The 27,132-nt window shown below is 50.1% G+C and overlaps 7 protein-coding genes across 7 annotated transcripts; 4 read left to right on the top strand and 3 right to left on the bottom strand.

The window, feature by feature from the left end:
• Positions 1–413: 413 nt before the first annotated feature.
• GIQ15_02042 (uncharacterized protein) lies at positions 414–1,497 on the bottom strand (the record flags this gene model as incomplete). The annotated part of the gene is made up of 5 exons (XM_033549459.1): positions 414–532; positions 594–1,199; positions 1,264–1,314; positions 1,373–1,392; positions 1,454–1,497. The coding sequence occupies 5 exons, from the start codon at positions 1,495–1,497 to the stop codon at positions 414–416; spliced, it is 840 nt and encodes a 279-aa protein (XP_033406620.1).
• Positions 1,498–1,932: 435 nt separating this feature from the next.
• GIQ15_02043 (RING finger domain-containing protein) lies at positions 1,933–2,977 on the top strand (the record flags this gene model as incomplete). The annotated part of the gene is made up of 2 exons (XM_033549460.1): positions 1,933–2,757; positions 2,816–2,977. 2 exons carry the CDS (start codon positions 1,933–1,935, stop codon positions 2,975–2,977), a joined length of 987 nt encoding a protein of 328 aa, XP_033406621.1.
• Positions 2,978–6,523: 3,546 nt separating this feature from the next.
• On the top strand, positions 6,524–9,448 carry GIQ15_02044 (priB protein; the record flags this gene model as incomplete). The annotated part of the gene is made up of 7 exons (XM_033549461.1): positions 6,524–6,655; positions 6,807–7,249; positions 7,332–7,772; positions 7,843–8,123; positions 8,178–8,329; positions 8,384–8,431; positions 8,495–9,448. 7 exons carry the CDS (start codon positions 6,524–6,526, stop codon positions 9,446–9,448), a joined length of 2,451 nt encoding a protein of 816 aa, XP_033406622.1.
• A 1,791-nt stretch (positions 9,449–11,239) lies between these two features.
• Positions 11,240–15,738, top strand: GIQ15_02045 (proton myo-inositol cotransporter; the record flags this gene model as incomplete). The annotated part of the gene is made up of 8 exons (XM_033549462.1): positions 11,240–11,696; positions 11,758–11,889; positions 11,968–12,515; positions 12,576–13,300; positions 13,659–13,740; positions 13,797–13,833; positions 14,052–14,125; positions 14,188–15,738. 8 exons carry the CDS (start codon positions 11,240–11,242, stop codon positions 15,736–15,738), a joined length of 3,606 nt encoding a protein of 1,201 aa, XP_033406623.1.
• Positions 15,739–16,309: 571 nt separating this feature from the next.
• On the bottom strand, positions 16,310–18,197 carry GIQ15_02046 (histone acetyltransferase type B catalytic subunit; the record flags this gene model as incomplete). The annotated part of the gene is made up of 4 exons (XM_033549463.1): positions 16,310–17,450; positions 17,504–17,768; positions 17,826–18,107; positions 18,179–18,197. The coding sequence occupies 4 exons, from the start codon at positions 18,195–18,197 to the stop codon at positions 16,310–16,312; spliced, it is 1,707 nt and encodes a 568-aa protein (XP_033406624.1).
• Positions 18,198–18,531: 334 nt separating this feature from the next.
• Positions 18,532–21,842, bottom strand: GIQ15_02047 (uncharacterized protein; the record flags this gene model as incomplete). Its single annotated transcript, XM_033549464.1, has 6 exons — positions 18,532–19,044; positions 19,101–19,304; positions 19,370–19,446; positions 19,502–21,352; positions 21,403–21,475; positions 21,540–21,842. 6 exons carry the CDS (start codon positions 21,840–21,842, stop codon positions 18,532–18,534), a joined length of 3,021 nt encoding a protein of 1,006 aa, XP_033406625.1.
• A 3,438-nt stretch (positions 21,843–25,280) lies between these two features.
• Positions 25,281–26,617, top strand: GIQ15_02048 (zinc transporter SLC39A9; the record flags this gene model as incomplete). Its single annotated transcript, XM_033549465.1, has 3 exons — positions 25,281–25,330; positions 25,409–26,386; positions 26,434–26,617. 3 exons carry the CDS (start codon positions 25,281–25,283, stop codon positions 26,615–26,617), a joined length of 1,212 nt encoding a protein of 403 aa, XP_033406626.1.
• Between the last annotated feature and the right edge of the window lie 515 nt (positions 26,618–27,132).

Raw genomic sequence — 27,132 nt, forward strand, 5'->3', positions numbered from 1 at the left:
GAGTTGTAACACTCTCGTCGTCGTGGGACGGGGTTGGATGGTGTTGGCCCAATCAAAGTCAATTGTTCATAGGGTTCGTCGTTTGTGGCGGGTTGAAGAGATGGAATCCATACACGGGTCTTATAACGCGAGATGATTTTTTTTATTAATGATGAAGAATGAAAGATTTCTTGGGCCGATATGGATGTTGATAAACAGTGAAGGCTGCTGGCATTCTCCGCCGCTTGAAATATGTACGTATGCGAAACCCCGCCATGCATGGATGCATATACTGAATGGTGTGAAAGAAGGGAGGTAGCGATATTTAGTTAAGCAAGAGATGACCTGCCGCACAGCTGAATTCAATAACGTGTCCCGGGTTTTTCACCAGGCTTGGAAGTTTTCATTACTGATATTATGGTAAATTTAATCTATCATAGGTTGGTCAGGTAATCTTCGATCTCCTCCTTACTGAGCTTTCTGAACCGCGGGCCTCGAGAGCCTTCAACGCCTTCGTACCCGAGCAAGTGGTGTGCTGGCGGGCCAACAATACCTATATGCATGATTAGTTGAAGGTGCATTGTGGGCAAGGAGTGAATTCCAGCTAGACTTACCGATCTCGATGGTATCACCGTTCATTTCACCTTCAATTGTTTCCTTGAGCGTCAAAAGAGCAATGTGCACCGCATCCTCCAGCTCTAGACCCTCCGTGTACCTCTTCTCAAGGAACGTCTTCGCGCTCGTGGAGCTCTTTCCAATCGCTGTAGCTTTCCATGGATAATAGCTTCCGCTAGGGTCGACCTGGTACAAGCTGGGTCCGCCCTTCAAAATGCCGCCTGTCTTGCCCGAAGCCTTCTTCTTCTCGGCATCTGTCTCGCCTTCCTTTGCTTCCGCGGTCTCTGGCTCAATGCCGTCGTCCCAGCCGGCGATTAGCAAGCTTACGCCGTAGGGCCTGACACCACCGGACTGGGTAGCTTCCTGTACAACACGAGCGACGTCTTGGACAAGTATTCTTGTAGGAGGGTATTCGTTGTAGATGCGTTTGTAGTTTGTGTGGGACGTCTTACGGGCCTTGTCGACGAGAACACGATAGTCTGGGCCCATTCCGGAGTAGACCATGCCGATATCAGGAGTGATCAGGGAGACTTTTGAGAGCGAGGGAGGGTCGATGAGGGGAGACGATGACTTTTTCTCTGTAGCTAGGACTACTCCATTTGTGGCTAAACGCAGGATGGCATCAGCAATGGTTTGACATGAGCTCGTGTGGTATGAGAGCGAGCTCACCTTTAATTCCCAGGGCAGTTACACCCTGGTTCACAGCGTTTAGAGCATATTCTGCAGACAAGTTAGCTTAAAGACAGTAACTCGCCAGTCCTGAACACGCTTCTCGTACCGATCTGAACTAGTTTTCCACTATGGCAAAGGTCAGCTTCGAGCTCTCATGTTAGCAGTGCCAGGTGTGAACAGGCGTTACCTTGGGGAGAAGGTCGTCAGCGAGAACGAGTAACGGTCGGCCATGGCCAGAGCAAGATATCGGAGCTGCGGTCTAGTAACGCCAAAGAGGATCAGATGCTCTATTCAATGCGGATCGGTGCTGTGCTGGCTGTTCTATCTCCTGCTGGATGCTTGCTTGTGGTCCAGAGGGAAGCTCTCTTCGATGTTCCCAAGGCCGCCAGATGTTTACGCGGTTCCGCAAACGGCAACATTAGCCGCCCGGCTAAACTTGCTGTTTTGGGCGATCCGGCCAGCTTTCCGTTTTGCTTTCTCGTCGCTTCTTTTGCAGGAAACGACTTTTGATACACCAGCAACCTGCAGTCCGCCGACACGGCCAGACAGACAATGTCCTCCTCGTCTACCGGACGGTTTAGAACTGACATACACGTTGAAGCTGGCTGAAGAGAAGCGTCTCTCTTCTTCGTCTTTCTGTTTGCTAGAATATTCACTATAGGAATTATGGACAGAGCTCCTTCGTGGGAGTGGCCGGAAGCCGCAGCGCATCCACGCGCAGAGGCAGCTGCTGCTACTGCTGCTGCGGATACAGAGAATGAGCCGGAAGAGGCGAACGGCCAGCCTGCTGGAGGAACCAAGAATTATCCAAACCGAACGTGCAGGATATGCCTCGAATCTGTACCTCCAACCACCCATCTGCCCTCCGACAGTTTCCCAAGCTTCCTGCAAGCAAAAGTTCGGGTAACATACGACTCCCAAGACCCTGAGTTAGGGCGTCTCCTCCGGCCTTGCAAATGCAAAGGTTCGTCAAGATACGTGCACGAGGGGTGTCTGAGGCTCTGGAGAAATGCCGACCCCGCGTATGGGAGACGCAATTATTGGCAGTGCCCGACCTGTGGGTTCGAATATAGGCTGGAGCGAATGACATGGGCAAGATGGATTAATAGCCGGGCAGCCCAGATGACGCTCACTATCGGGGTTCTCTTCCTCGCCATGTTTCTACTTGGGTTTGTTGCCGACCCAATTATCAACCTCTACCTGGACCCTCTCGATACCATCACCGGTGAGCTTTGGGACGACGATACGGGGAGTTATCCTGTAGGAGATGGGAAGTCGACCTGGACTGAACATCTTCTCAAGGGCCTTGCGTCGCTCGGGGTACTGTCGTTCATTAAAGTGATGCTTGCGCTCTCGCCATGGCAGTGGTGGAACTTGCGCAACTCTGGTCTTCTTGGCGGATCAAATCGGAGAACAGCTAATAGCGGGCGGAGCAGAGCTGCATCGGTGAGCTGGATTGTTCTTGCTATTGGTGTAGCCACATTTCTCTGGGTACGTTTCTTCCTGGCTATCTATTTACTCCCCGTACATACTAACGCATTCATAATAGGGTGTATATAAAGGTGTCCGTGCCTGGAGTTGTCGAATACTTGAAACAGCTGGACAGCGTGTCATGGATGTACCTCTAGATGATGACGACGAAGACGATGACGGCGGGGGCGAGGAAGCCGCATCTTCAACGGACCACGCTCAATCCAAGAAGAATGATTAGTCCTGATCAATATATAGTCTTCCTACAATAAACTCCACCTCTTGCCATAAAATGGGATCACCAACTGCTCCATCGCACTACTTTAAATTGTCATATCCTACCAATGATGTGCCAATTAGTCTTGTTGCGAAGATCTGATAAACTCTTCACTATCCATCGCCTTCACTGCTGTTGTATGCAAGCTCCGGCCGTTAGTGAACGTTTTGTTCCTATTGTCCACTATGGAGCTTCGTCGGCTCGTGGTGTTGGCCTTGGGAAGGTTTGACCGCCGCCTCGACTTTGTTGAACTCGCTTTGGGAATTATTCCATGGACACACCTCCATAGGAGGATCATGCGCTCATCGCTAAGCAAGCTCGCTCGAGAACGTGGTATATACAGTCCCTCCTAAGTTGTCTTCGTATTTAATCAAATGAAATTAACTCTTTATACTCCCACGCTGTCAATTGTGTCATTATGCTAAACTCTTGCCCTAGTGGTCATATCGATTCCTATGCTGGCGGCCTAATCAATCTTCTCCCTAATATCATGATACGCCTTCATCAGGCCCGTGTATATGGGATTCCAAGGTTGAAGACTACGGCTCTTGAACGTTTACAGCATATGTCTTGCCTTCTTAAACATTTCTATTAATCAATATCTAGGGTGGACTAATAAAAATTTAATGGTATACATCCCTACTACTGACCCAGTCACAACCACATTAAACCACACTCCAGTTCCGTGCCACGAAATAAGCAAAGAAGAATAAAAAAAAGCAAAGCGCAACATCTCACACAGGCTTGTGATCAAGTTCTTGGCGACTGTCACAGCTTGGTCCCACCACTCAACCCACGGTCATTTCGCTCTGGCGTATTCTCTCGATTCGAGTCGGATGACAGAAGTGATGGCGACCGAATAGGGAGCACGCATGCGGTTGCGGGCTGGTTCCGCAACACATCTGCAAAATCAGATTAACGCCCGGAAAAGTTTCCAATGCGCAGAATATATTGTAGGGCACTTGGAGAATCAACCCGGTCGACTGGCGCCGGTATAATTGCACAGTTCTCACCCCACATTTTTGCTCCTGCATAGCGGTAGTCTGATGGGAATTGCTCCCGCAAGGAACTTGTGAACATACTTCTTCTTCGGCGGCTTTTCTCGGACAAGCTGGAGTACAAGTACTCCGTATGTTATCGAAGCTTTAGATGAGAAAAGATCAAAAGAAGTGCATAGTATTATTAGTATATTCCCACAATGATGTCAGGATGACAAAACCATAGATCCATTTACCTACGCTCCTGCAGTCCATGACGTAGTTATATATATTTTAGCTAAATGTCAGATACTCTGTGCTGTGGTACAATAGCCAATGCCCACTGGACGCAGGCCATTTGTCCCTTGGTCCAACGCGGGTGGTTAACTGACCTAGCGCCGGCTTTGCCGCATGCTAACATAGAGCCCGTCTTGGCGAGATTAGTACGGAGCACAAGCAAAGACAGGATTTTATGACGACAGTAAAAGTAGTACGGAGGTTTGTTAGTATATGTACAGGCCTGTTCTTAAAACGGAGGCTTCTCCGCCTGAAAGATATACCTGAGCGGACGTGCAGGGTTGGGTATAATGAAGAGAAAATTGCTAGGAGTTAAGCTTTGGTCCCGAATGCAACTTGACCCGCCCTTGGAATAACAAGCCTATGTATATATAGCTGAAAATTGATTCTTACTTGCGTACTATCACATACTATCGCCCAAGGGTACCCCCTTTCAACTCTCCCAAGCTCAGACTTGTTTATATGTCAGAATCCGACGTCAAGTAGATGTAATTGCCAAGCTTTTTTTAGGCGGCGGCTATTTATTTTAAACGCAAAGAAATGTCTTGGCAGGTTCACCGACATTACACGTGACAGCTGCTGAGTCAGAAAGGGTCATGTGATTCTATCACGTGATCTGATACTGTATATTCCGTTTTGGGAAATATCAAAAAGGGCAAAACGACGTCGCTTCTTACAACTATTCTCCCTCCAAACGAGCATCGTGAAGCCAGCGATAGGCAGCTCGACTTTGGCCTGATGTATTCTATGATGCCGACACTCTTGTTCCCTCCGTCTGTGCGGCGGATGATCTACAATTTCTCACCGAGGAATACCCGAGTGGTGGGTTAAAGATAGATATACGAGGTAGACCAATGAGTTGCCTTCGAATAAAGCGACCAGAGGCACGTACACAATAATCGCCCCTCAGCTACGCCACTCGAGGGCCTTTGTCAAGTTTTCCCAAGTTGGCACCGATACTTTGCTCCTCTTTTAACTATATCCAACAAACTAATCCAGGGGTTAGCCCAAACTAGTACATCTCCGTTGTTGACAAGGGACGGAGCCGATTTGCCTGCTCACTCCAGACAGGACTCCAACTGAGGTTGCAGTTACGAGTGTCATGAGTCAAATCCAGCTACCCCGTACTCGCCCATTTGTCCAATCTCGCAGGATGTCGCCATAGTGCGGAGTCGCCGCCAGTGTTTGAGACGGCGTGCTCGACCGCCTGGATAGGCTGCGGAGATGGTTGCGTTTCAGGACAACAACAAATCTTGACCCGCGCACAGCACCTTAAGTTATTCACCACTCACTGCCCCTGCCAGGCCCGTCCGTCGAATGCTACTCTGCATGCGCGATACCCACCATCTGCCTCTTCCCAGCATCCGGTGCTGCGGCGGCACTCTCTAACCCGCCAAGCGAACCGGGCTGTTAGGCTGGGTTAGGCAGTTGGGCTGCTGCAACCCCCAGACCGTCCCTAAAGCCCCCCCGGGGTTCCCTAGGGCCTCCCAGGACACCCCAGGCACCCCGACCCCTTGACCCAGCCGACGAAGGCCGCTAGAGCAGAAGTACGCGGCCCCAACCGAGCGAGATGTGCATGATTAATTTAGGCACTGGCAGCGGATAACATAATTCCTGACCAATGCTGGAAATTGTTTGGCTGCAACGACTCTCACCCCGGCTCATCATGTGAGCTGATTCAAGGGTGATGAGTTTATATATGCGGGGAGGGCCATGCGACGCTGCTCGCCTCGATCGCCATAACTGTCGTATCGCGCTGGAGTTGCTGCGTGAAATCTCATCAAACGTGAATGCGACACTCTCGGACGTCTGGATGATCAGTACAGAGTATAAAAACAGCACTACTCAGCCCTAGGGATCCCTTCTCTGCAGGTCTACTCCGCATTTAAAATATACTTACAACCGTGGAGATCCGGGGCGTTCGTATCCATATTTCCAGAACGGCCAGACGCCCGACCTGCTTTTCTCTAACAGAAAAAGTGATTTTCTCAGGTATACACTGGCTTGATTCTTTCAGATTGAAAGCAATTCTCTCTCTCTCTCGGTGCGACAGGTCGTGGGAGGAGGAGGGAGGGGGATACACCCACTTTCCTACGGGAGGATGGCGGATACACGGACCAGGTGAATACAACGATTTTTTGGCCCGATAGATTCGAATATATATATACATATATTGTCCTTGAGAGCTTGAGCGTGCAATGGCTTCCGGTAACCCGTCTGCGACCGCGACCGCGGCATGTACACCATGTCGTACCGTGAAGATGAAATGCACGCGCGAACCGGACTCGGCGTCCTGCAATCGGTGCAAACGCAAGTCGTTAAGCTGTTTTTACGAATCCCATCGTCGCGGTCGAAAACCGGGCACAAAGTGAGTGTTGTCTTAAGTCCCGCTTGCAAGAGCCTATGCGTTTCTTCAGGTTGATGGTGCGCATTGTTTTTTTATTGTTAAGATGGAAAAAAAAGCAATCGCTAACCGCTGGTGCATTGCTAGGCTGCGGCCCAAAGCTGAACGTTTAAAGGCCGCCGGGCTTCCTGCTTTACTCTCGAGCGCGCCACAGGAAAGCAGTCCTGCTACTACACCGGAGGAAGTTATAAAGTCTGCATTGGACACTAGGTCGCCAAAACGGATCAAGTCAGACGCCAGCTTCAGCTCTCCAGACCTACCTGACACACAACTCCAACCGACCGTATCTTCAGATAGCCCTCTGCCTACCAAACTCGCATCCATATCACAATTGACACACCCTCTCTCTGACAGCCTTGCACCGTTTGCATTGCTGAAGAAGTCGGCCACACCGGGCAATTTCACGATCGCAAACATTTTAAATGCCGAGAATGAAAGCCAGGGCGATGAGTCGTCGCATTGGGGGGATTGCCTGTCTGACGACGTTCCTATAGACCAGGACGATCCTGTTCTGCAAAATTTGGTCAACCTGCCCATCGCCCAAGGCCTGTTCGATAGGTAGGTTCTCCCTCTTAAATCGAACCTCTCCGTAACCACCTGATGCAATCGTGACCTAACATGGTATAATGATCGGATATAGTTTCTTCAAATACATGAACCCGTTTATATGCCAGTTCGACCCAGCTCTCCATACCGTACGCTATATCCGGAATCGTTCTCCCTTCCTTTTCACCGCCCTCCTATCCGTCGCTGCAAAGGTGTTTTGTCCCGCTCTATACGTCAAACTGCACGAGCATAGCGAGAAACTTCTCCACGACATCATGGGCTCGGGCAAGAAGTCGCTAGAGATCATCCAGGGCCTTTGCCTTTTAACACACTGGAAGGAGCCCAGTGACTCGCGGGCATGGATGTTCATCGGCTATGCGATCAGAGGCGGTTTAGAGCTAGGCTTGAATAAACTAAAGCCGTCCATTTTAGATAAACCAATGCAGCTTGTTTCTGGATTTGAGGAAGAAATGGCGTTACGGGAACGACGGAGCAAGGAACGCACTTGGCTCGTGTTATTCATCTATGATAGGAGGTATGCAATATCCCTCCTAATGCAAGCGCCCTACTCGTCCTATTCCCATACTAAGTGGCCCTATGTATAGTCTTAGTTTACAGCTGGGAATGCCTTCAATGGTCCACATGGACCCTTTGATCCGGAATGTACAAAACTGGCATCAGCATGCTTATGCCGCGCCGGGTATCGATGAGATGGTCACAGCACTTGCACAGCTGCGAATAATTGGGTTTGAGCTACTGGACCTCTTCTGGCTTGATCCCGTCCACACATCTCCTGAGTTCATGAAAAAGGACGAATACATTCTTCGGCTGTGTAATGATGAGCTGGATAGATGGGAATCGAGGTGGCATTTGATTATAGACGAAGGTAAGGCAATCATATGTTTCTACTAGGGAGTACCAATACTAACAAGCATTGCAGCCGATGCGACTCTTTGCCAGCGGTTTCTTGTTCGATTCTATGGCCATCATTTAAGGCTACTCCTCCATTCCTTTCGACTACAGCTGTCAATCGCCAACGGGTCTGCGTCTAAACCTGCACTGTGGGTGTGCTACGCAAGCTCGCTCGAGATGGTTCGTCTAATAATAGACCGTCTTGGGACAACTTCCTACCTATATTATTGTCAGGACTCGCTCCATGTGATGGTTGCATATGCGGCTGTCGCAACAATAAAGGTGTGCGACCATGTGCATATTCTGTGACAGTTATATAGTTTGCTAAACCCCTCTCCCCTCTAGATTCTACTCTCATTTCCCGGAGAGCTCCCCAACGAAGCGGAGAATAAAATTCTCAACTACGTCATGGAAGCTAGCGAATATTTCGGTCGACAATCGTCAACAACCAACACAAGCTGCCACTACCAAAGCCAGTTCCTAGCAAATGTGGTTGCACAATACCGGAGGTCAAAAGATTCCCACGCGTCTCCAGTGAAACAACCACTTAATCGGCAGATATGCGCCCCCATGCAGGATAATACAAGCGCCACAGATACCAAAACGCAAGTAAATCTCTCACCGATATCCGTCCCACCACTTCATCATCATCAACAACCACCGCTACCACCGCCGTTTCAATCACAGCAACAGCCACCACAGCAGGATGAACTAAGCCAACAACAGCAACACCTAACGCCCCATAATCAGCATCTCCACGTTGTATCGCACCTCCACAGTGAGCTATACAGCCCGTCGCACACTCCACCACCTATCCCTATGCACATGCCGCTAAACGACCCACTACATAACCCGCACCATGACCAGCAGACTTTACCCTTAATCCATCCAGATCATAACCAACAACTATTAGCATGCGCACGGCCTCTACTCCCGCCGTCGAACATCGAATGCACAATAAGCGGGTCCATCAACAGTGGCATGATTAGCTCTGGCAGGATATTCTCCTCCCCAAGTCTCCCTCCAGCATCGACCCACCAGGGCAACAATAACACTAGCATGATGGGAAGCGGCGGTGGAACAGGGCCAGCAGGAGGGCTACCGGTGACGTCGGGCTCAGGCCCTCCTGTACATGCCCCGAACAGCAGCGATAACAACGACAACTATGACAACTACCCTCCCACAAACTCCCAAAACGTCACTTCTTTCAACAACAATGGAACGTGGGATAATCTATTTGCACATGCTGGGTTTAATATCAGCAGTGGAGCCTTCCTGCCAAACCCTGGAAGCTCTTGAGGTGATGCATATACGATATCGATATTCTTCACCGTCACTCTCAACCTCTTCAGCCGCGCTGCCCACCTTCATTTCTCTCGCAAACTCTGTTTACGACTGTGAATATTCTTCCCTTCCCCTTGCCTACCCTTTGTATATAGTTATGTAAATACGCCAAAAACGGACTTAGACACCTGTCTCTCGTGGAGATGAGTGGATTCGTTGTAAATGAGCGATAATAATGCTGATTCGGTTTCGTATGCACGGTATATCTATATTTTACCGTGCATCGACCATTTGTTATATACTACTAATTGCACATACTTATACAGCTACTACATTTTAATAATACCTATTTATCATGATAGTTTCTTTCGGACGAGAACACAGCAATTCTCATAAACCAACCACTAGGAACCAAAGAAATCAATCCCGTAATTATACAGAGATGCTTGCATCGAGTTGTTTTTTTTTCTTTTTCCCGTTTATGATCCCTCGATGCGCTGCAACGGAGAATTTCCGCTAGCTCTCCAGTCTCCCGCGGTGGCTTTTCAATCTGTAACTCACCCACAATTAATTAATACCAGGTGAGCTCCTCTCTCAACAACCATAGCCAGGGCCATGTTGCTGTTTAGGATTGACGATTGCTCTCTCGCAGACAGGGAGACCAGGGCAAGCAAGGCCACCAGGGCGACTAAGTTCAAATAACAATAGCCTTGTTGGGCTGATTGCTCAGCCTCTGCCAGAGTGTACAATGAGCGCGTGTCACTTACGATGGAGCTGAACGGTTTACGGTGACGGACAGGGCTGGCCTGCTTATACTATATATATAACGAAGATATAGGTGTTACAGGATGATGGCCACTCCTGTCACCTACCAACTATCTCGCGGAGTATACGGTTGATATATATCCTTCACCGTCTGCTTGCAGCCCTTCTACCTCGACACTCATCATTAACCTACCCATCTAGGCCCTCCTTGATCAAAGAAACAGCTCGACAGCGGCGGCTATTATACCTTTTTCCATCCAGCTTGTCTCTTTCACCTCTCGTCGCCGGTTCTGGCATCGCTCCTGATTTAGCCTCTCGTCTGCCCTTTGTTCAACCCTCCACCAAAGCAAACGCTAAACGGGGAAAAAAAAAAAAAAAAAAAAACGCATGAGTAATTAAGAACAAGGAAATTAGAGCAAAAGCATTGAGAGAAGTGGCCAGAAGATCGAATTTACTCATTCGGCGCCCAGGTGGTCAGCCCGCTGCTGCACCTGCATATACGCCAACCCATACCTGCTCGTATGCAACGGCATTTTCCCCATATCAGCCATATCAGCCATAACCGATCTAGTTACCGACCAAAGCTGATTCGGTGGAGAGAATAGCAGTTTATTGCGCCTCGTTCGACCCCAAGCTCATATGTGCAGAGGGAAGCTAGGTGTCTTATACCGCATTGGAAGAGAACATCCCGATTCCCTGGTTGCCTATTAGGGAAGAGCCGGATGTATATATAGCATTTTTTTGGGCATATTCTGTCTTTGGGCATAGTCCATAGTTCCGCTTAGCCTATTATCCCCCCCGCTTACTTATGTCTATTCTTCCCCGCCCTTCGTTTCTCTGTCTTCATTCAACTTGTATATGATTGTATGTTTTTGATATTATCCGGTGCATTCTAAGCGCATACCAAACAATTTTGCAGGGGATAGCTCTTTAATGAGGATTTTGCTTACTCCCTCGCCTTATACCCGGTGTCCTTGAGACAGCAAGCTTTTATATATTTCACATTCTGGCGCATTTGTATTTCCAAAGCCTTCAAAAATCATGGGGCCCCATGAGATCAGTTCCAGTTTCAGCCGTTCATCCGATGAGCTCCAGAGCACTCCCACAAAAGAATCAGCAACCACCACATCCGACTATCAGGCCAAACGACAGCATTCTTTTACCTCACGCAGAGAGTCACTAACGGCGGCTGAGCGTGCGAGGCGCAATTTGAACGCAAAGCTTGCCAACCCTCTTGCTGGGTTGAGCCATGCAACCCTTAGATATCGCGGAGGCCGATATGCCCGGAAGTACCAGATTGGAGACGACGAGGATATCCGCGCATTCGAATTGGGAGCTGTCCTGGCGCAGGACCCTGAAAAATTCGAGGATGTTGAGGGGCTAACGGAGGAGGAATTGGGGGTCCTACGGCGGGAGTTTTCGAATCGGTGGTCACAGCCGCGGGAGATGTATCTGGTTATTATCCTGTGTTCTATATCTGCTGCTGTCCAGGGGATGGGTGAGTCCCCTATTCTATTTCCTCTACCAAGGAAGGATTTTGATGGCTAATTATGGAGTAGACGAAACCGTCGTTAATGGTGCCCAGATATTCTACAAACCACAGTTCGGCATTAACGACGATGACTTTAGATCTACCTGGCTTGCAGGCTTGACAAATGCGGCACCATACCTCTGCTGTGCTCTAATTGGGTGTTGGTTAACTGTCCCGTTTAACCATTGGTTTGGTCGACGCGGCACAATATTCATTACCTGCTGCTTCTCTACTTTAGCATGCTTTTGGCAAGGCTTCGTCAACACATGGTGGCATATGTTCATCGCCCGCTTCGCATTGGGGTTTGGCATTGGCCCTAAATCTGCCACGGTTCCGATTTATGCGGCGGAAACTAGTCCTCCCGCCATTCGAGGTGCGTTGGTGATGCAGTGGCAGATGTGGACTGCATTCGGAATCATGATGGGTTATGCCTCAGATTTGATATTCTTCAACGTCCCGGACACCCAGTATGTTACAGGTCTAGGTTGGCGGTTGATGATGGGATCGGCCATGTTTCCAGCAATAATAGTTTGCTGTATGGTGTTCCTTTGCCCTGAGTCTCCTCGATGGTATATGAGCAAAGGGATACACCATAAAGCATTCAAGTCGATGTGCCGGCTGCGATTCAACAAGGTCCAAGCTGCCCGTGATCTGTTCTACATGCATACCTTGCTAGAAGCAGAATCGACGATGAAGCTGGGCCAACCCAAGCTCCTAGAACTAATCACAGTTCCACGAAATCGGAGGGCTTTGGTCGCCTCTGAAATTGTCATGTTTATGCAACAGGTCAGTACACAAGGCCCCCTTTTATGTACAATGCCAGATACTGACGTCATGCTTGCATAGTTCTGCGGTGTTAATGTGATTGCATACTACTCATCCGAAGTGTTTCTCCAGGCGGGTTACTCCGAGCTAGCAGCCCTAGCCGCCTCTCTAGGGTTTGGACTGATCAATTGGCTATTCGCTCTTCCCGCCGTATATACAATCGATACCTTTGGTCGACGCAACCTCCTTCTCGTCACGTTCCCACTGATGGGCCTCTTTCTACTGCTCACCGGTTTCGCATTCTGGATTCCAGACCACACCGCGCAAACAGGCTGCGTGGCGTTGGGGATCTACCTTTTCGGTATCGTCTACTCCCCCGGAGAAGGGCCCGTACCTTTCACGTATTCCGCAGAAGCCTACCCGCTATATGTCCGATCATACGGTATGGCACTCGCTACCGCAACGACATGGTTTTTCAACTTTACCCTTGCAATAACGTGGCCCAGCTTATTGAGGGCATTTACACCGCAGGGCGCATTCGGATGGTATGCAGGGTGGAATATCATAGGCTTCGTCCTCATATTACTCTTCATGCCTGAGACAAAGGGGAAGACGCTTGAAGAGCTAGACCAAGTGTTCTCTGTACCCACGCGGATACATGCCCGCTGGGCACTGAAGCATATTGTCTACGTTGTCAGAAAGCACATCTTCAGGGAAAAGGGGCTGAAGGAGGTTTTGCTGTATGAAAAGGCCGTCGATAAACCGATATCGCACGCGATGGAGGAACGTCTAGTGGGCTCGGCGCGGTTTTTCGACCTCCGTTAACCACCATCGTTTTACTCTTCTTCCTTCCTTGGTTTGTTTTTGCGCAGATTCGCATAACCGGTGGCTCAGTGGGCTGGCTTGAGGATTCGGCGTTACCGCAGGCTTTGTGTGTTTTATGCGTATAATGTTATCATGTATGATTTTGATGCGTCATGGGTATATGGGCGGACTAATTTGTTGGAGCATTGTTCATATCCGGACGAGTAATCAAATTGCATTCTTCTAGCATAACTGTTAAAGAGGTCTATCTCCATCTCTCCATCCATCTCTCCATCCATCTATATCCATGGATGTCTTGGGCGTATCACGTGCCATACAACGTGACCATGACATAAGCAGGGCGCAGTTCCAGCTTTCCGGGCAAAACGACTCGAAGACCAACGCGACGTTTCTTCTTCCTCCAGAGTCTGCGCAGACCACGGTGTTTTGATGGGAAACACATCATCCCCTTGCCACTCGCTCTGGATAACGCTACAGCGCCCACCATGGCCGGGTGAGACGCCATGGGCTCAGGGTCAGCTTCCGCCATGATTGGGTCTGCCAAGACCTCGACGTTCCTGATCCTCTTCTTGCTGGTGGCCTCCGTCGTCTCGCTGGCCATCCCCCATGGACGCCAGCTTGATACTGTGAAGATACATAGAAGTTGGTTCCCGCGTCCCCTCGTCAATTGATCTAATAATTTCCCCTTGCTGTATTTTTCTTTCTTTCATTGTAGCTGATCTGGTTCTGTAGGCAAAGGCGCGGTTTCGGTAGAGTTCGAGACGCCGTGCAAGCAGTGCTTTGAGGCGGACCAGGAGTCCAATGTTGTAAGTAGGGAATAACGGTACCCCTATCAGTGGCCATTTTGGCTCTAATGAAGAGAGGGTAGATATTTAACCTCCAGCTTGCACGGACAAACAACGTTTGTGGCGAGAGTGATGTGCGACTAAATGACAAAAAACTGAACTTCACCTGGGATGGTGCAAATGCTGCCGGAGAAGGGGTGATTAAAGCCCAGCTGGCGAGAAGAAAAGGCGATGTCGCCTTACATCTATATTGGCGAAGCCTGTGCATTGCCAGTCCCAAGGGTTCCATCGAAAATTATGCTGCCCAGATACTCACTTTCACATTTTATCCTGCGGGCCAGGACGAAGGAAACGTCACGTCCGGGTTTGCAGTCTCCTTTAATTCTGTGGACAAGCCGGAGATTCTACGTCTCATAACGTCGCCAGTGCCAATCTCCAAGGAAGCATCTATCCTAGAGACCTGGCTGAACGCCGGTAGCAAAGACAAGCTGCAGCAAGAGAGCCTATTCAAAGAGGGCCCCGTCACAGATGCAGAGCTAGAGGAAGAACTTACAGAATTGCATAAACTAAGGGACCAGGCCAAGACCCTCGCCGACCTTATCCAGGAGAAGGACGAACGAATCCGAGACCATCTCTTTAGGGATTGCAACGATCTCACCGCGCAGCTCAAGGTATGCAAGTCTTTACGGTGCTTCATATCAGCTACCTTTAACCTTGTGCCGGATATGTTCCGCATGATGAAGCATCGCTTTGGACCGCTGCCAGCATCCTTAGCCGATAGCCCTTGTCGACAGACTCCCAAGGCTCGACAAAATGGTGTATCTAGCGACCAGTCCAAGGGGAATAGCACAACACCCCATGATATACCTCGACTGACCACGGTTAAAAATACCACCACCGCAACAACAACTACTACTACCATAGACTCCTTACCAACTCCCAGCATGGGTTGGTCAGAGGCGCCAAAGCCGCCTCCATCCAACCAACTACCCTCCCGCTCGGCCATAATAAAACATGTCATCCGGGATTTTGCATTCGTATCTCTTTTCGTGGCTGTTATGTACATGCTCTTGAAACATTGCGGTAATTCGCTAAGCTGCCGACGTCGCCGAGTAGATATGTTAGCTCGCCGAGAGGAGCGCCGCACACTCCATGCCTATCGAGCTGCTGCGTGTCGCTATCGATTCCGCCAATGGTGGCACAGGCTCCTAGGCCGCGAAGACATGTCTCCAATCATTCAATCCCCAACTAGCCCCAGCGGAGACCAACACTGTGATAACATCCGAATCACAAGCCTAGAGTCTGACTCTTCCGTCATCGAGTCTGACAATGGCACCATGCCGAATGAAATCTTGGGACTGCGACGAGTATTCGAATTCGTCGGAGAACTTGTGAATCCTAACGGCGCAGAAGCCCGAGCCGACCGAACACGGTCAAGGGTTGTTACTCCCCAAGATATCACAGAGATAACCGCGCGTAGATTTACAGCGGGGACGCCAGCGCCTTCATCTACCGCGCCACTAACCACAATCGGCTCTCCAAGGACAAGCATTAGCATCCTTAGTTATGAGACTGATTCCGAAGATACGGTCGATAGCCTCGACCCAGAAACAGCCACGATGGTGAGTGGATAGATTTGTTGGTTATTTTCATCCTTTACTCTATACCATACGATAGGCTACCCTATACTCAAGCCAATATTATTCCGATTTATTTACATCTTATGCCACTTACCCTCTCCTCTTCACGTTAAGCATCGTCTCCCGTTCATTGACCAGTTGTCCATACGGTTACCTGTCTATCACTTGTACCTTTCTCGTCATTTAGAGTATATTTCTGTTCGTTCGCCCTGGTATGATGAGATCTACCATCTTAATGTATGGATATATTCATTGTACCCTTTTTTGTGTTCAATCTTCATGCAGCGGAGATATAGGGGTGGCTGGCTCATACAATTGGAATCGCATCCCCTTAGATGTACCGTTAGCCTTGTTTTAATTATTACTACTACCTTCAATATGTTATTCTAACGGGTATCCATGGCTTTCGTGGACGTATATACGGACTTCAATGGTTTAGTTCCATAATTCTTGAATAATCGATTTCTGCTTCACTGGAAGGTCTTGGTTATCATACAAAAGTAAAAGAAGAGCTTCAACTGAGCGCCGATTAACTGAAATAGCCCATGAGCTGGCACCCTTAAATTTAGAATTTGACCTTCTTCTTTATACCCGCCTTTTTTGGCTGAGCTTCCACTTCATCTTCGTCATCGTCAACGACGTATTTCCTCTTCGTCCGTTTCTTTGTGCCTGCGGCCGGATTGATATTGGCCTCAGCCGCAGCCTCTCGCTCGAGTTCTTTTGCCCTTTCCTTCCTCCTCTCTCGTCGTTTCTCTTTCCTTGCTGCTCTTTCTTCCGCGGTCTCGTTCTGAGGTCTCCCTTTCTTTATCCCATGTTCCATATCATCAACCACTTCATCTAGATTTATTATTTCTACCGCTCTCTGCGGAGCCCGCTCATCAAATGCCTTTAGTAGCACCGCATATCCCTCCTCGACATTCTGCAACGTCTCATCCAACTTCGTCACCCTTTCGTCCTTGTCAATCTGTATCAACATATCGCGATGTCGCTTATACAAGCGCTGCTTAACCAGCATCCGCCACCAATAATACCGCCTATCATGCTCGTTCTGCATGCGTGATTTTTGTGTCTTCAGGCGCGTCATGTTGACATTTTCTGCACCACGGTGGATTTCAGGGATCTGGCTGAGGAGATACATCTCGACTAGATGGGCAAACTGTGTGGGAGCGATCTTGAACTCATGTCGAAGCTCGTCGAGGGTTTTTGTAGGGATTAATAGTGATGTTGGCATGACTTGGGGGTGTTTGTGGGGTTTAGGAGATGAAGCGCCGGTAGAGGTGCCACTGGAAGGAGTAGTATGGAGTGGGTTGGGGTTGATTGAGATGTTGTGCTTGATGAATTCCGGCTTTAGGGTGTGGTAGTCGTTTGAGTCGCGAAGGGCGTCGAATGATTCGTTTGGATCCTCAATGGTTAATTCGAAGATTGTAGGGTCGTTGAGGCACACCTTGTGAATGGTGCGGTAGAGCTGAGACCCATGGCCGGCATGCTGGTGAGGCTTTATGATAAGGAATTGGGCGATACGTAGGCGGGCAGGTATCTTTGAAAGCGGAAATGAGTCGAATGCATTCCCTTTCTTGGATTCAAGCCCCAGTTTGGCACCACTTGAAGACTTGGGGTGATAAAAGTACCATCTGTATGTGGTTGCGTATCCAGCAAAAGAGTACCTTGAAGCTTTTGGGTTGGCCGGCTTCTTGTGTTTTTCGTATCTATAACCACTGTCAGCATACTGCCATTTCCAAAGGGAGCCCGATGCACATACACAAAATATATTATCCACCTCTCTAGAGTCCATTCAAAATCTTCTGTCTCAATTGGAGTTCCGCCCTCAATGAAAAACGAGACGAAAATCTGTAGCCTATCAAGTATTTTGCGAACCTCCGGATTGGCTAAGGAGCCTGACCATATTTCGTAATCTCTACCGTCTTTAGAATAACTGTGAACGCGCTTCCCCGGAGGTGTAAACTTCGCCGCGTGGTCACTATGGCTTATGTTCTTGGTAAACTCATCAAGTGTCGAGAAGGAAGCTACTAGTAATTAGCAACGCTCAGATAACTAGGTGGTTATTTGGGGCCTTCACATACCCTCTGGAAGGTATGGCTTGAGTGTCCCAAGAAGATCAGTCGCAGTTATATCCTCGACTTGTTTAAACTTCTCATCGTACGAAATATGGACGTGTGATTGAAGGTCATGCGCAGCAAAACGGAGCCGAATGTTCAAATTTCTGTAGCCGAATATGGTTTCCTTATCTCCAAAGATAGGATAAGTGAATTGAGGATAAAAGGTCGAGTCAGTCGTCAACTTTTTGTCGTCCTCGGTGGGCTGGACCAAGGATATCTCAACCGCATCATTCGCGTCGCAGGTCCCTAGGCAAGTTTAACAAACGTTAGCAGTCGAGGACGAGCAGCATATCGTAAGTGAGCCTATGACTACCCACACTCATTTTGTCTATCCATTCTGTGTCAAACCAGCTGAGCTGTTTGGGTTTCTTCTGTAGAAGCTGAAGTTGCGTATCAAAATAGATTAAAGAACGCGAGACGCGATAGAGCTGCTTACTAAGCTTGATATCGCCGCTTACCTCATCCACTTCTCTTTCTTGACTTGCAGACATCTACGTCCTTTGGATATCTATATTGTTGAATGTCTACATTAATATCTACGGAGTACATACTCGTTGATGGCTGGGTACTCGCGCGTGGATATGCAGCTGGTGCGTATATCATGATGGTATTAAGGCTGTGTCAATTAAAGTATTTATATGATCCTCTATCCAGGTCTACATTTAAGGCATTAAACAACCACGTTGAACTCGTCAATTACGCTTGGTGGTTTCTGATACTTGCCGATACTCTTCCACTCCATATCCAGGCCGAATCCCTTTGGCCCTCCGACGTCAAGCCCCCTTTGGTCCTTGGTCCACAATGGATGGGCAGCCATACCGATAACGCGAACCCTTAGTCCGTATTTCAGTTCCTGTGAGCCCACTGCCTCTCCGTCTTTATCCAGTATCGAAATCAGGTCGGGGACTGTGCAGATAACGTCCTGGTTGATTGGATCCCCTGGCTTGTCGATGTTTGTTACATGTGCTGCATACAGGTATTCGTTTTGGAAGGGGATGATTAGATGTGGCTCTGACTCCGATGGTGTTGATGATGACGATGCTGAGCTATCGTAGGAGTCTGCGACTTCTTCGCTAGAGAGGGGAGCTAGGACACAGTATCCCATTGTGTAGCCGCGGCTGACGTCACGGTGAACGTCGATGATTTTACCCGTGTACAGGAGTCTGCCAGGGGTAGTTTTGAACTAGAGGCATCGTGTTAGACACTAATATGCTATTTGACGGACGATGCATAACTCACTATAGCTTCGATAACGTCAATTTTCTCACGACGGGCCAGGTGGATCGCTCTACCTAGATACCACGCCTGGGACATTGTGTTCGGGACGGCATATCGCTTAATGGCGTCTCCAGTTAGCGGAGCAGCTGATACGGAGGTGAATAGTCCCAACTCGACGCAAGTGGTTCGAAGCATCGTCTCGATTCTTGAGTTTGATTCAGCGCTCTATTGACGTCGTTCATGTTAGCTACCAGTCCACCAACCTTGACAGGACACCATCCTATACTTACCATGACAGCCGAGACATTACCTTTGGCATCTGCCAGGACACACGGTGAGATGGGTTCACCATAAACATAGGGTGTTCCTATTAGAAGTCATGTTAAAGAGGCGCTCAGCTGGATAGAAAGGACCTAACTTACCATGCTCTATTGTAGGATACGCTCTTCCCATCAAGTCTCCATCAAGGGTTGGAATATCGTAAAAGACAGCAGTTGGGAAGGTAACCATCCCATTTCCTCCGCCTATCTCGTCTGCGATGATGGCTTCGAAGTGGTCATGCTTTGATAACTTAATCGATACATCCACCGACTTGCAAAGCTCGTTTCCTTGAGGGATACGTTCCGACGCCACGCTAGGTGCTCCATACCATGAAGCGAAAACGCAGACATCAGAGTCCGCCATGCTTTCAGGTTTTGTCACCCTCATCTTTCTCTTTGGGCTCTTTCGCAGGCACTCGAGCGCTATCAAGTATTGCTGATATGATGGACCACCGCCTCCTGTTCCAAGGACCCCAGTGCCAGAAGTGATAAATTCGAGGTCAAGGGCACTCAGATACCACACTCCATTTTCTACTTCCGGCTTGTAAGAGGGAATGTCGACGTATATTGAATGCTTCACCGCGGATCTAGACGTCTCTTCTGAGGCAGATGCCTTTTCGCCCTCAACTCCGTTTCCGTTGGTTCCGTTTACTCCATTCGTTCCGTTGGTATAAGCTGGGAGTTTGGCTTTTTCCATCTCGACTTCCTCCTCGGTCGGTATTCTCAGTTTACCAACTGCCTTGATCATAATCCGGGTGGCCTTGTTGGTTACATATTGAAGCGGTAATTTTTCAACCTCTGCAATCCTGACAGTATCTCGATCTGCACCACGCTGGATGGCCATCTCTACTGCTGCGTTTTCGACCTGCTTCAATACCTCCTTCTCGTCCTTTCCAGCCAGGATCTCGATAACATCGACAGTCCCAGCGACTTTGGCAATGGCGGCACCGACGGCATTTGCTGAGTCATGGTGTGGGGGAATAATGCATTCCTCCACGCCCTCGAGGCCGTCCATGTAGATAATGGAGCCACCCCCTACAAGGAGGACGGTGACTGGAAGGGAGGATACTTTCATGCTTTCAATTCCACGATTTAACAGCTTAGTGATGGACTTGCGTGCCTCATCCACGACTTGCTGTGGGACGTCAACAACTTTGGAAGCATCTCCGATCTGCTCCTTACCAGCTGCAACGACGATGTCTGTTGTTGTGAGTGTGTCTCCACCAAAGACCTTCGCCTTGGTGGTAAGATAGTGGCCGACGGAATCAGGTCCGACGCTGACATGAGAGTCGTCATGACGAACGATGCTTCCTCCGCCCAATCCTATGGAGAGAACTTCCGGCATAGAAAACATGGTTCGTACACCGCCAACTTCGACGAAGTTGGAGGCCTGGCGAGGAAAGCCTGATGGAAGCAATGCACATATATCGGATGTCGTGCCGCCAATGTCTATCACGAGTGTCTGCTTCTCCGCGTTTGACTTGGTACCCCGTCTGTCGAGGGAGGCTAAGAAGGCAGCTCCAGTCAAGCTGTTTGTCGGCCCACTGGCGAATGTCTTGATGGGCAGCTCTGAAGCCGTGACTGCGTCGGTCAAGGTGCCATCATTCTGGGTAAGGTATAATGAGCAGGTAAGGTTAAGGTCGGACATGGCCTTGACGAAGGCTCGGACAGTCTTCTGTGCCAGCTGCAGGATGGATGCGTTGAGGATGGTGGCATTCTCCCGTTCGAGCATGCCGACTCCACCGATAGTATGAGAACATACAATCGACAGGGACGGGTCTACCTCAAGCATGATCTTCTTGCAGGTTTCCTCGTGGATGCCATTATGGTCGAGCGGCGAGAAGACACCAACGAGTGCAACTTTGGTGATTCCTGCTTCTCTGATACGGTTGGTTGTCTCTCTGATCTGGTCAGGATTCAACCGCGATATCTCACGCCCGTCGATCTCGAGACCTTGACTTGAGTTAGACTGTACAATGTTTTAAATGATGGACTTTACATACCTCCATCTAGAAAGTATGTTTGGCCCTCGATGATGTTCCTTAGAGAAGGAGGAAAATCCGTAAAGGGAGGAATCTAGATCAGAGTCAGCACGACGAATGATATAAAGTAAATATAGATATAAAGTAAATATACAAACCTGTTGACTGAAGGTACCGCAGAGCCTGACGACGGCGACCTTGCTTAGGCGCCGGGCATCAGCCTCTACGACGGCGTTGACAAAGTGAGTGGTGCCGATGGCCACGCTGAGAATATCCTGGGGGTCGATATTGGACTTCTGCAGGACACTCTGGACGACGTCCCTTATGCCGCTGGTGACGTCCGGCGTGGTAGGGGCCTTGCTGGAGGCCAGGACGCCGCGAGAGGGCGTCTCGCTGGCCGTGATATCGAGGATGGCGGCATCAGTGTTGGTTCCGCCGACGTCCACGCCAATACGATACATGACTGCTATAACTTCAGCTTATGAAGTGTAAAGAGATGGGCGTGCAGAGTAGACAACTGCGCGGCAAGTGTCAGTATCGCGAGCTCCTTGTTGAAATATATGCATCTTGAAAAAGCGACACCTCCGCACTCCAGTCTCCGTCCGCGATATTATAAATCTTACATGGCCCGACTTAACTAGCCGTCACTTCAATCTCGGGCCCTCTCATCCGCTGCAGTAGGCCACGTTCAAACCTCAAACCTGCCCTGCCCATTCACCTCTTGACGCTGCAGACGGGCTCAACTGATCTTCCCTGATACCATGATCCATGGGCGTTTGGCCGACCTTCCATTTCCACCAACCATCGACATCTCCGAGTACTCCGATCAAAGTCCAGCTCCCATTCGCGGACGAGACGGCGGAGCACCCACCATGCGATACATTGGTCATGCTTAACTCGATGTCCTGGGGGGGAGAGGAAGCAAGACCTGCACGCAAGCTCGATCAGCACTAGGCCTTGCCCCCCGAGGCGTTGCGGCGAGAGACAATATTGGCCGGAGCTCGACCGACTAGTCAACGCCTTGACTGCTGGGCTACATGCTAGTTAACTTCTGGCGTGGCGCCAGAAAACGGGCGCTCGCTCGCGTGGACGAGGGCCCAAGGGGGTGGTTGGTTCCCGGGGGAATAGACCGGAGCCGAAGTATATCTCTGGGATCCCTGGTAGAAACATGGAGACCGTCCCCGGGGTTTGGGGTCGTTTTGCGCAGATATATAGCAGATATAGGATGGGGTGGTGGTTATTGATGGCCAGAAGTTCGCCGACGGCCGGACGGTCTGTCTTACGGGTACGGACTTCTACGGCGAATATCTCGATATACGGCAGGTGGTTTAGGCCCAGGGATGCTCTCTGCTCCTGGCGAGACATGCAGAGATAGAACGAGGATGTAGACAGCTCGGCCCGGCGTTACATCGATACCTACACTGGTGCTGTAGTGTCCAGGATACTCTGTCCTTCAAAGTCCATCAACTGGCCATTTCATGCATCAACAGCAAACATGCGACTATTGAAGAGACTCGAGATTAAGCATGAAGGAGGCACCGTTCCGAACCCATGGATCAATCACGATATCAAGCCCATCGAGGCCGGACGGCGGACCTGGTCGGCGTGGACGTTCACCACATACTGGATCCTGATAAACTCGAACATCTCCTCGTATATGACCAGCAGCTCCCTGATCGCGCTGGGATTGCACTGGTGGCAGGCCGTGATCGCGATCGTAATCGGGAACCTGCTCGCAACCCTGTTCGTGGTGCTCAACTCTTTGCCGGGTGCCTACTACCACCTCGGATTTCCAGTGGTGAATAGATACGTATGGGGCCTGTATGGCAGCCAGTTTGTGATCTGGAATCGGATCTTTCTATCAATCGGTGCGTGGTAGTCTACTCCATACCTCTTGGATATAGCTTCCTTTAACTGACGAGTCCGGGTTTACTTGAACAGTATGGTAAGCTGCAATATTCCTAGTATGACCATTGTCATTGATTAACCCTCACTTCAGGTACGGCTTCCAAGCATACATCGGAGGAGAATGTATATATGTCTGCCTCAAGGCGATATGGCCAAACCTCGAGCAGCGCATCCCGAGCCACCTGTCCCCTGCAACGGGGATAACGACGGCGCAGTTCGTCAGCTACATAATATTTATGGTCATCTCGCTACCGGTTGCCTACATTCGCCCGCACAAGCTACGACTCTTCTTTTATGTCTCTGCCACAATCATCCTGGTATTTGAATTCGTGCTTCTCATCTGGGCCCTGGCTACCATGGGCCGAGCCGGGTTTGGGTCCACAATCTCCGACACGGATGCCCCTGTCAAGGATGCCGGCTGGCTTGTCGCGTTTGGTATCATCAGCACCATTGGCGCCATATCCGCTGGAATTCTGAATCAGAATGACTATGCTAGGTTTGCCATCAAGCCGGGCGACGCCATCATTGGACAAGTTATCAGTTTCCCCGTTGCAAGCATTGTATGCTCGGTCATTGGGGTCTTGGTCACTGCAGCAACGCAGAAGAGATTTGATGGAGCGTATTGGGATCTACCCTCGCTTATGGGAGCTGTCATCGAACATGGAGGATCTCGGTCTCGAGCTGCAGCTTTCTTCGCCGGTGCTGCTTTGGTGGTATCACAGATTGGCGTGAACATACCCGGAAACGCTCTCTCGGGGGGTATATCATCCCTTCCACTACCATATGACAAGGGCCAGCCACTAACCGTTGATGTAAAGGCTTCGACCTCGCGGCGACGTTTCCCAAATACATCAACATTCGTCGTGGTGCATACATCACCATCGCCTTATCGATTGCGTGTAACCTATGGAAACTCGTATCCACGGCCACCGTCTTCCTTAACGTCCTCAGCAGCTATGCGGTATTCCTGGGGCCCATGACCGGCCTTATGATCTCGGCATGGTTCGTTGTCCACAGACGTAAGCTCAAGGTCGAAGATCTGTATATCGGCGACGAGAGTAGCATCTACTGGTTCACCTATGGAATCAACTGGCGCGCTCTTATCGCAGTAAGTTTACTCCTTCTCTTGAACCACATCCATAAGCTTGGCTGTTTAAACGGTCGTGCTAATGACGGTTTATAGTGGATCTGTGGAACGGTGCCTTCACTCCCCGGGTTCATTGCGAGCGTAAACTCGAACGTTCATGTTCCGATAGGCTTCACCCGGATATATCAGCTTAGTTTCCTGGTGGGATTCAGCATCAGTGCCTCCGTATACTGTGGTCTACATATGGTCTTCCCAGACGCCAGACTCCAGCAGTTCGTTGCAACGGCGTCTTCACCTGCCGTGCTTGTGCGAGAATACCGTGACAATTGTGACCGGGAGGATAGCGTGGCTGGGTCCAAGGTCTCAGGAGGCCCTTCTTAGCTGTCTAGCTTCTTTAATCCTTTATCTCTTTCTTCTTCTTCTTTCTTCTTCCTCCTTTCTTTCTTCCTTCTTTCTTTCTCATAGTAGATATCACGTGCATGTATATAGTGCTTACATCATGGTGACATAACTCCTCACGTGACCCAACCAAAGTGAAGGCGAAAGAAGAAGAAAAGACAGAGTGAAGAAGAAGAAGAAGATGGGAAGAAGGAAGACGACGAGGGCATCGGACAGACTGCTGCGTGTGTAAATATTTTCTCTGTTGCTTTATTATTACTCCGCCATCCTACCGTTAATTTCTATACCTACCCGGACTCGTCTACCGCGGCGCGCAAGGTCGCTCTCTTAAGCAAAGTCGCAACACGGCCACATTCAACTAGCTATATCCGCGGCACGAAAAGCAGCTGCCAAACCCCCGAATCGAGGCAGAGAGCGAGCGAGTGTTCATAATGGAATGAGAATATCCCTAATACCCCTTTTATTAATATCAATTTGAGAACCGACGGAAGCAACAGCCGAAGCCATGGACGGGCTCTTTACGCTCGTATGCCTGAGTCTCCTGATGGGAGTAGCGTGAGTACCTCATTTACATTGCAGTTATTCCCCATTGCAAACGGTTATCATTTGATATACTGACATTGTTGAATCTAGGTCCTTTGTCGTTGGATCCCTACCGCTGACCTTTTCCCTTTCTTCGTCCCAGCTGCGGCTCATTTCGGCCCTGGGGATGGGCCTGCTGGTTGGCACGTCTCTTATCGTCATTATCCCGGAAGGCGTGGAAACGCTCTACAGCTCTCGCGTGAAACCGCATCAGCATGGGCGCGAACATGGACACCAGCGAAGGGATCTCCTAGCGCACAGCATTGACGTTCGATGGAACCTTAATTCGGATGTCGCATCTATTTCACGGTCTATTGGCGATATAGAACAGCCGGGCGCGCGCTGGCTGGCGGTTCGAGAGGAACCGGCGTCCGATGGCGACCAGACGCACCCTGACGGACCACCGGAAGCGGACAACAAGGACAAGAAGCCGTCTGGCGAGAAGGAAGACGGCAAGAAGGGGGAGGAGAAGCCACCCGCGCACGAAGACGAACATGACAGCGGACCACACGCTTGGATAGGAGTTGGGCTGGTCAGCGGGTTCATACTCATGTACCTGGTCGACAAGCTGCCACAGTACATGCCCTCGTCGTCGAAGCAGCAGCAGCGGCCATACCACATATCGCTCGACAATCTGGGATCGGGCATCGCCCGGACGACCAACGGCGCACGACAGGGCGGCAGCGACCCTGGACTCGCAACGACGGCCGGGCTGGTGATACATGCGGCAGCGGACGGCATTGCGCTGGGTGCTTCCACCTCCAACATGGGCCTGAGCCTGATCATCTTCGTTGCCATCATGGTGCACAAAGCTCCCGCATCGTTCGGCCTCACCTCGGTCTTGCTGAAGCAGGGCCACTCCACCAAGAGTGCCCGAGCCCATCTACTGGTCTTCAGTCTCGCAGCACCCGGCGGAGCACTCTTGACATGGCTGGTTACGCACACCATTCTGGCAGGCCATGCCAGCGACGAGCAGAGCACCCGGTTCAGAACCGGCATGCTGCTGTTGTTTTCAGCCGGTACCTTTCTGTAAGTGCCCACCCATACACACATATACACATATACTAACGGCCCAGCTATGTTGCCATGCACACGATGCAGGAGAACCCCCTTGAGCCAGCCCGTCGAGAGTCTCACGCAAACGGATACGTTGATGGGCGGGACCCACCGCAACGGCCGAAGCATTCTATGAGAGATCTCATCGCGTCCGTCGCCGGCATGATCATGCCTCTCTTTCTCCAGATCGGACATGCGCATTAATCTCTCCTCTCCTCTCATCACATCTACATCTTCACCATCTCATCACCATCTCCTCTACATCTACATCTCATCTACATCTGCAGCATAGCTCAGCGACTAGACGCATCCCCATATCTCTCCCTGGATAACTACCCACGCCTTGTTAGAGATATCTGTATATAGACCGCCATGTGACGCATATTTTATCCAGCCCAGCTGACCGATCGGCTGAAAACTCTTCCTCCAGCAAACATCCATCCTCCAATCGAGCAGCCGGCGTAGTCCAAGGCTGAACTCCTGCATAAGCAGCGTCAGGGGCGCACTCCGGCGCTTCACCGTAGTCGTCTGTCATAACATCTTCTTCTATCCCATCTTGTATAAGCTGTATCTTAGCGCTGGCGTGGGTAAACAGCGTTAAGGTGTCGGTCCTATGCAGGCCACCAGCGCCACCACCACCAAAAACCCAGACGAGACAACTCTCCATCTCGACTCTCTCCATCTCTCCATCTCACCATCGTCCGCGCGAGTGCAGCCTA

This window comes from Arthroderma uncinatum (genome assembly GCF_011692745.1).
Source record: "Arthroderma uncinatum strain CBS 119779 chromosome Unknown scaffold2, whole genome shotgun sequence".
Classification (NCBI taxonomy): domain Eukaryota; kingdom Fungi; phylum Ascomycota; class Eurotiomycetes; order Onygenales; family Arthrodermataceae; genus Arthroderma; species Arthroderma uncinatum.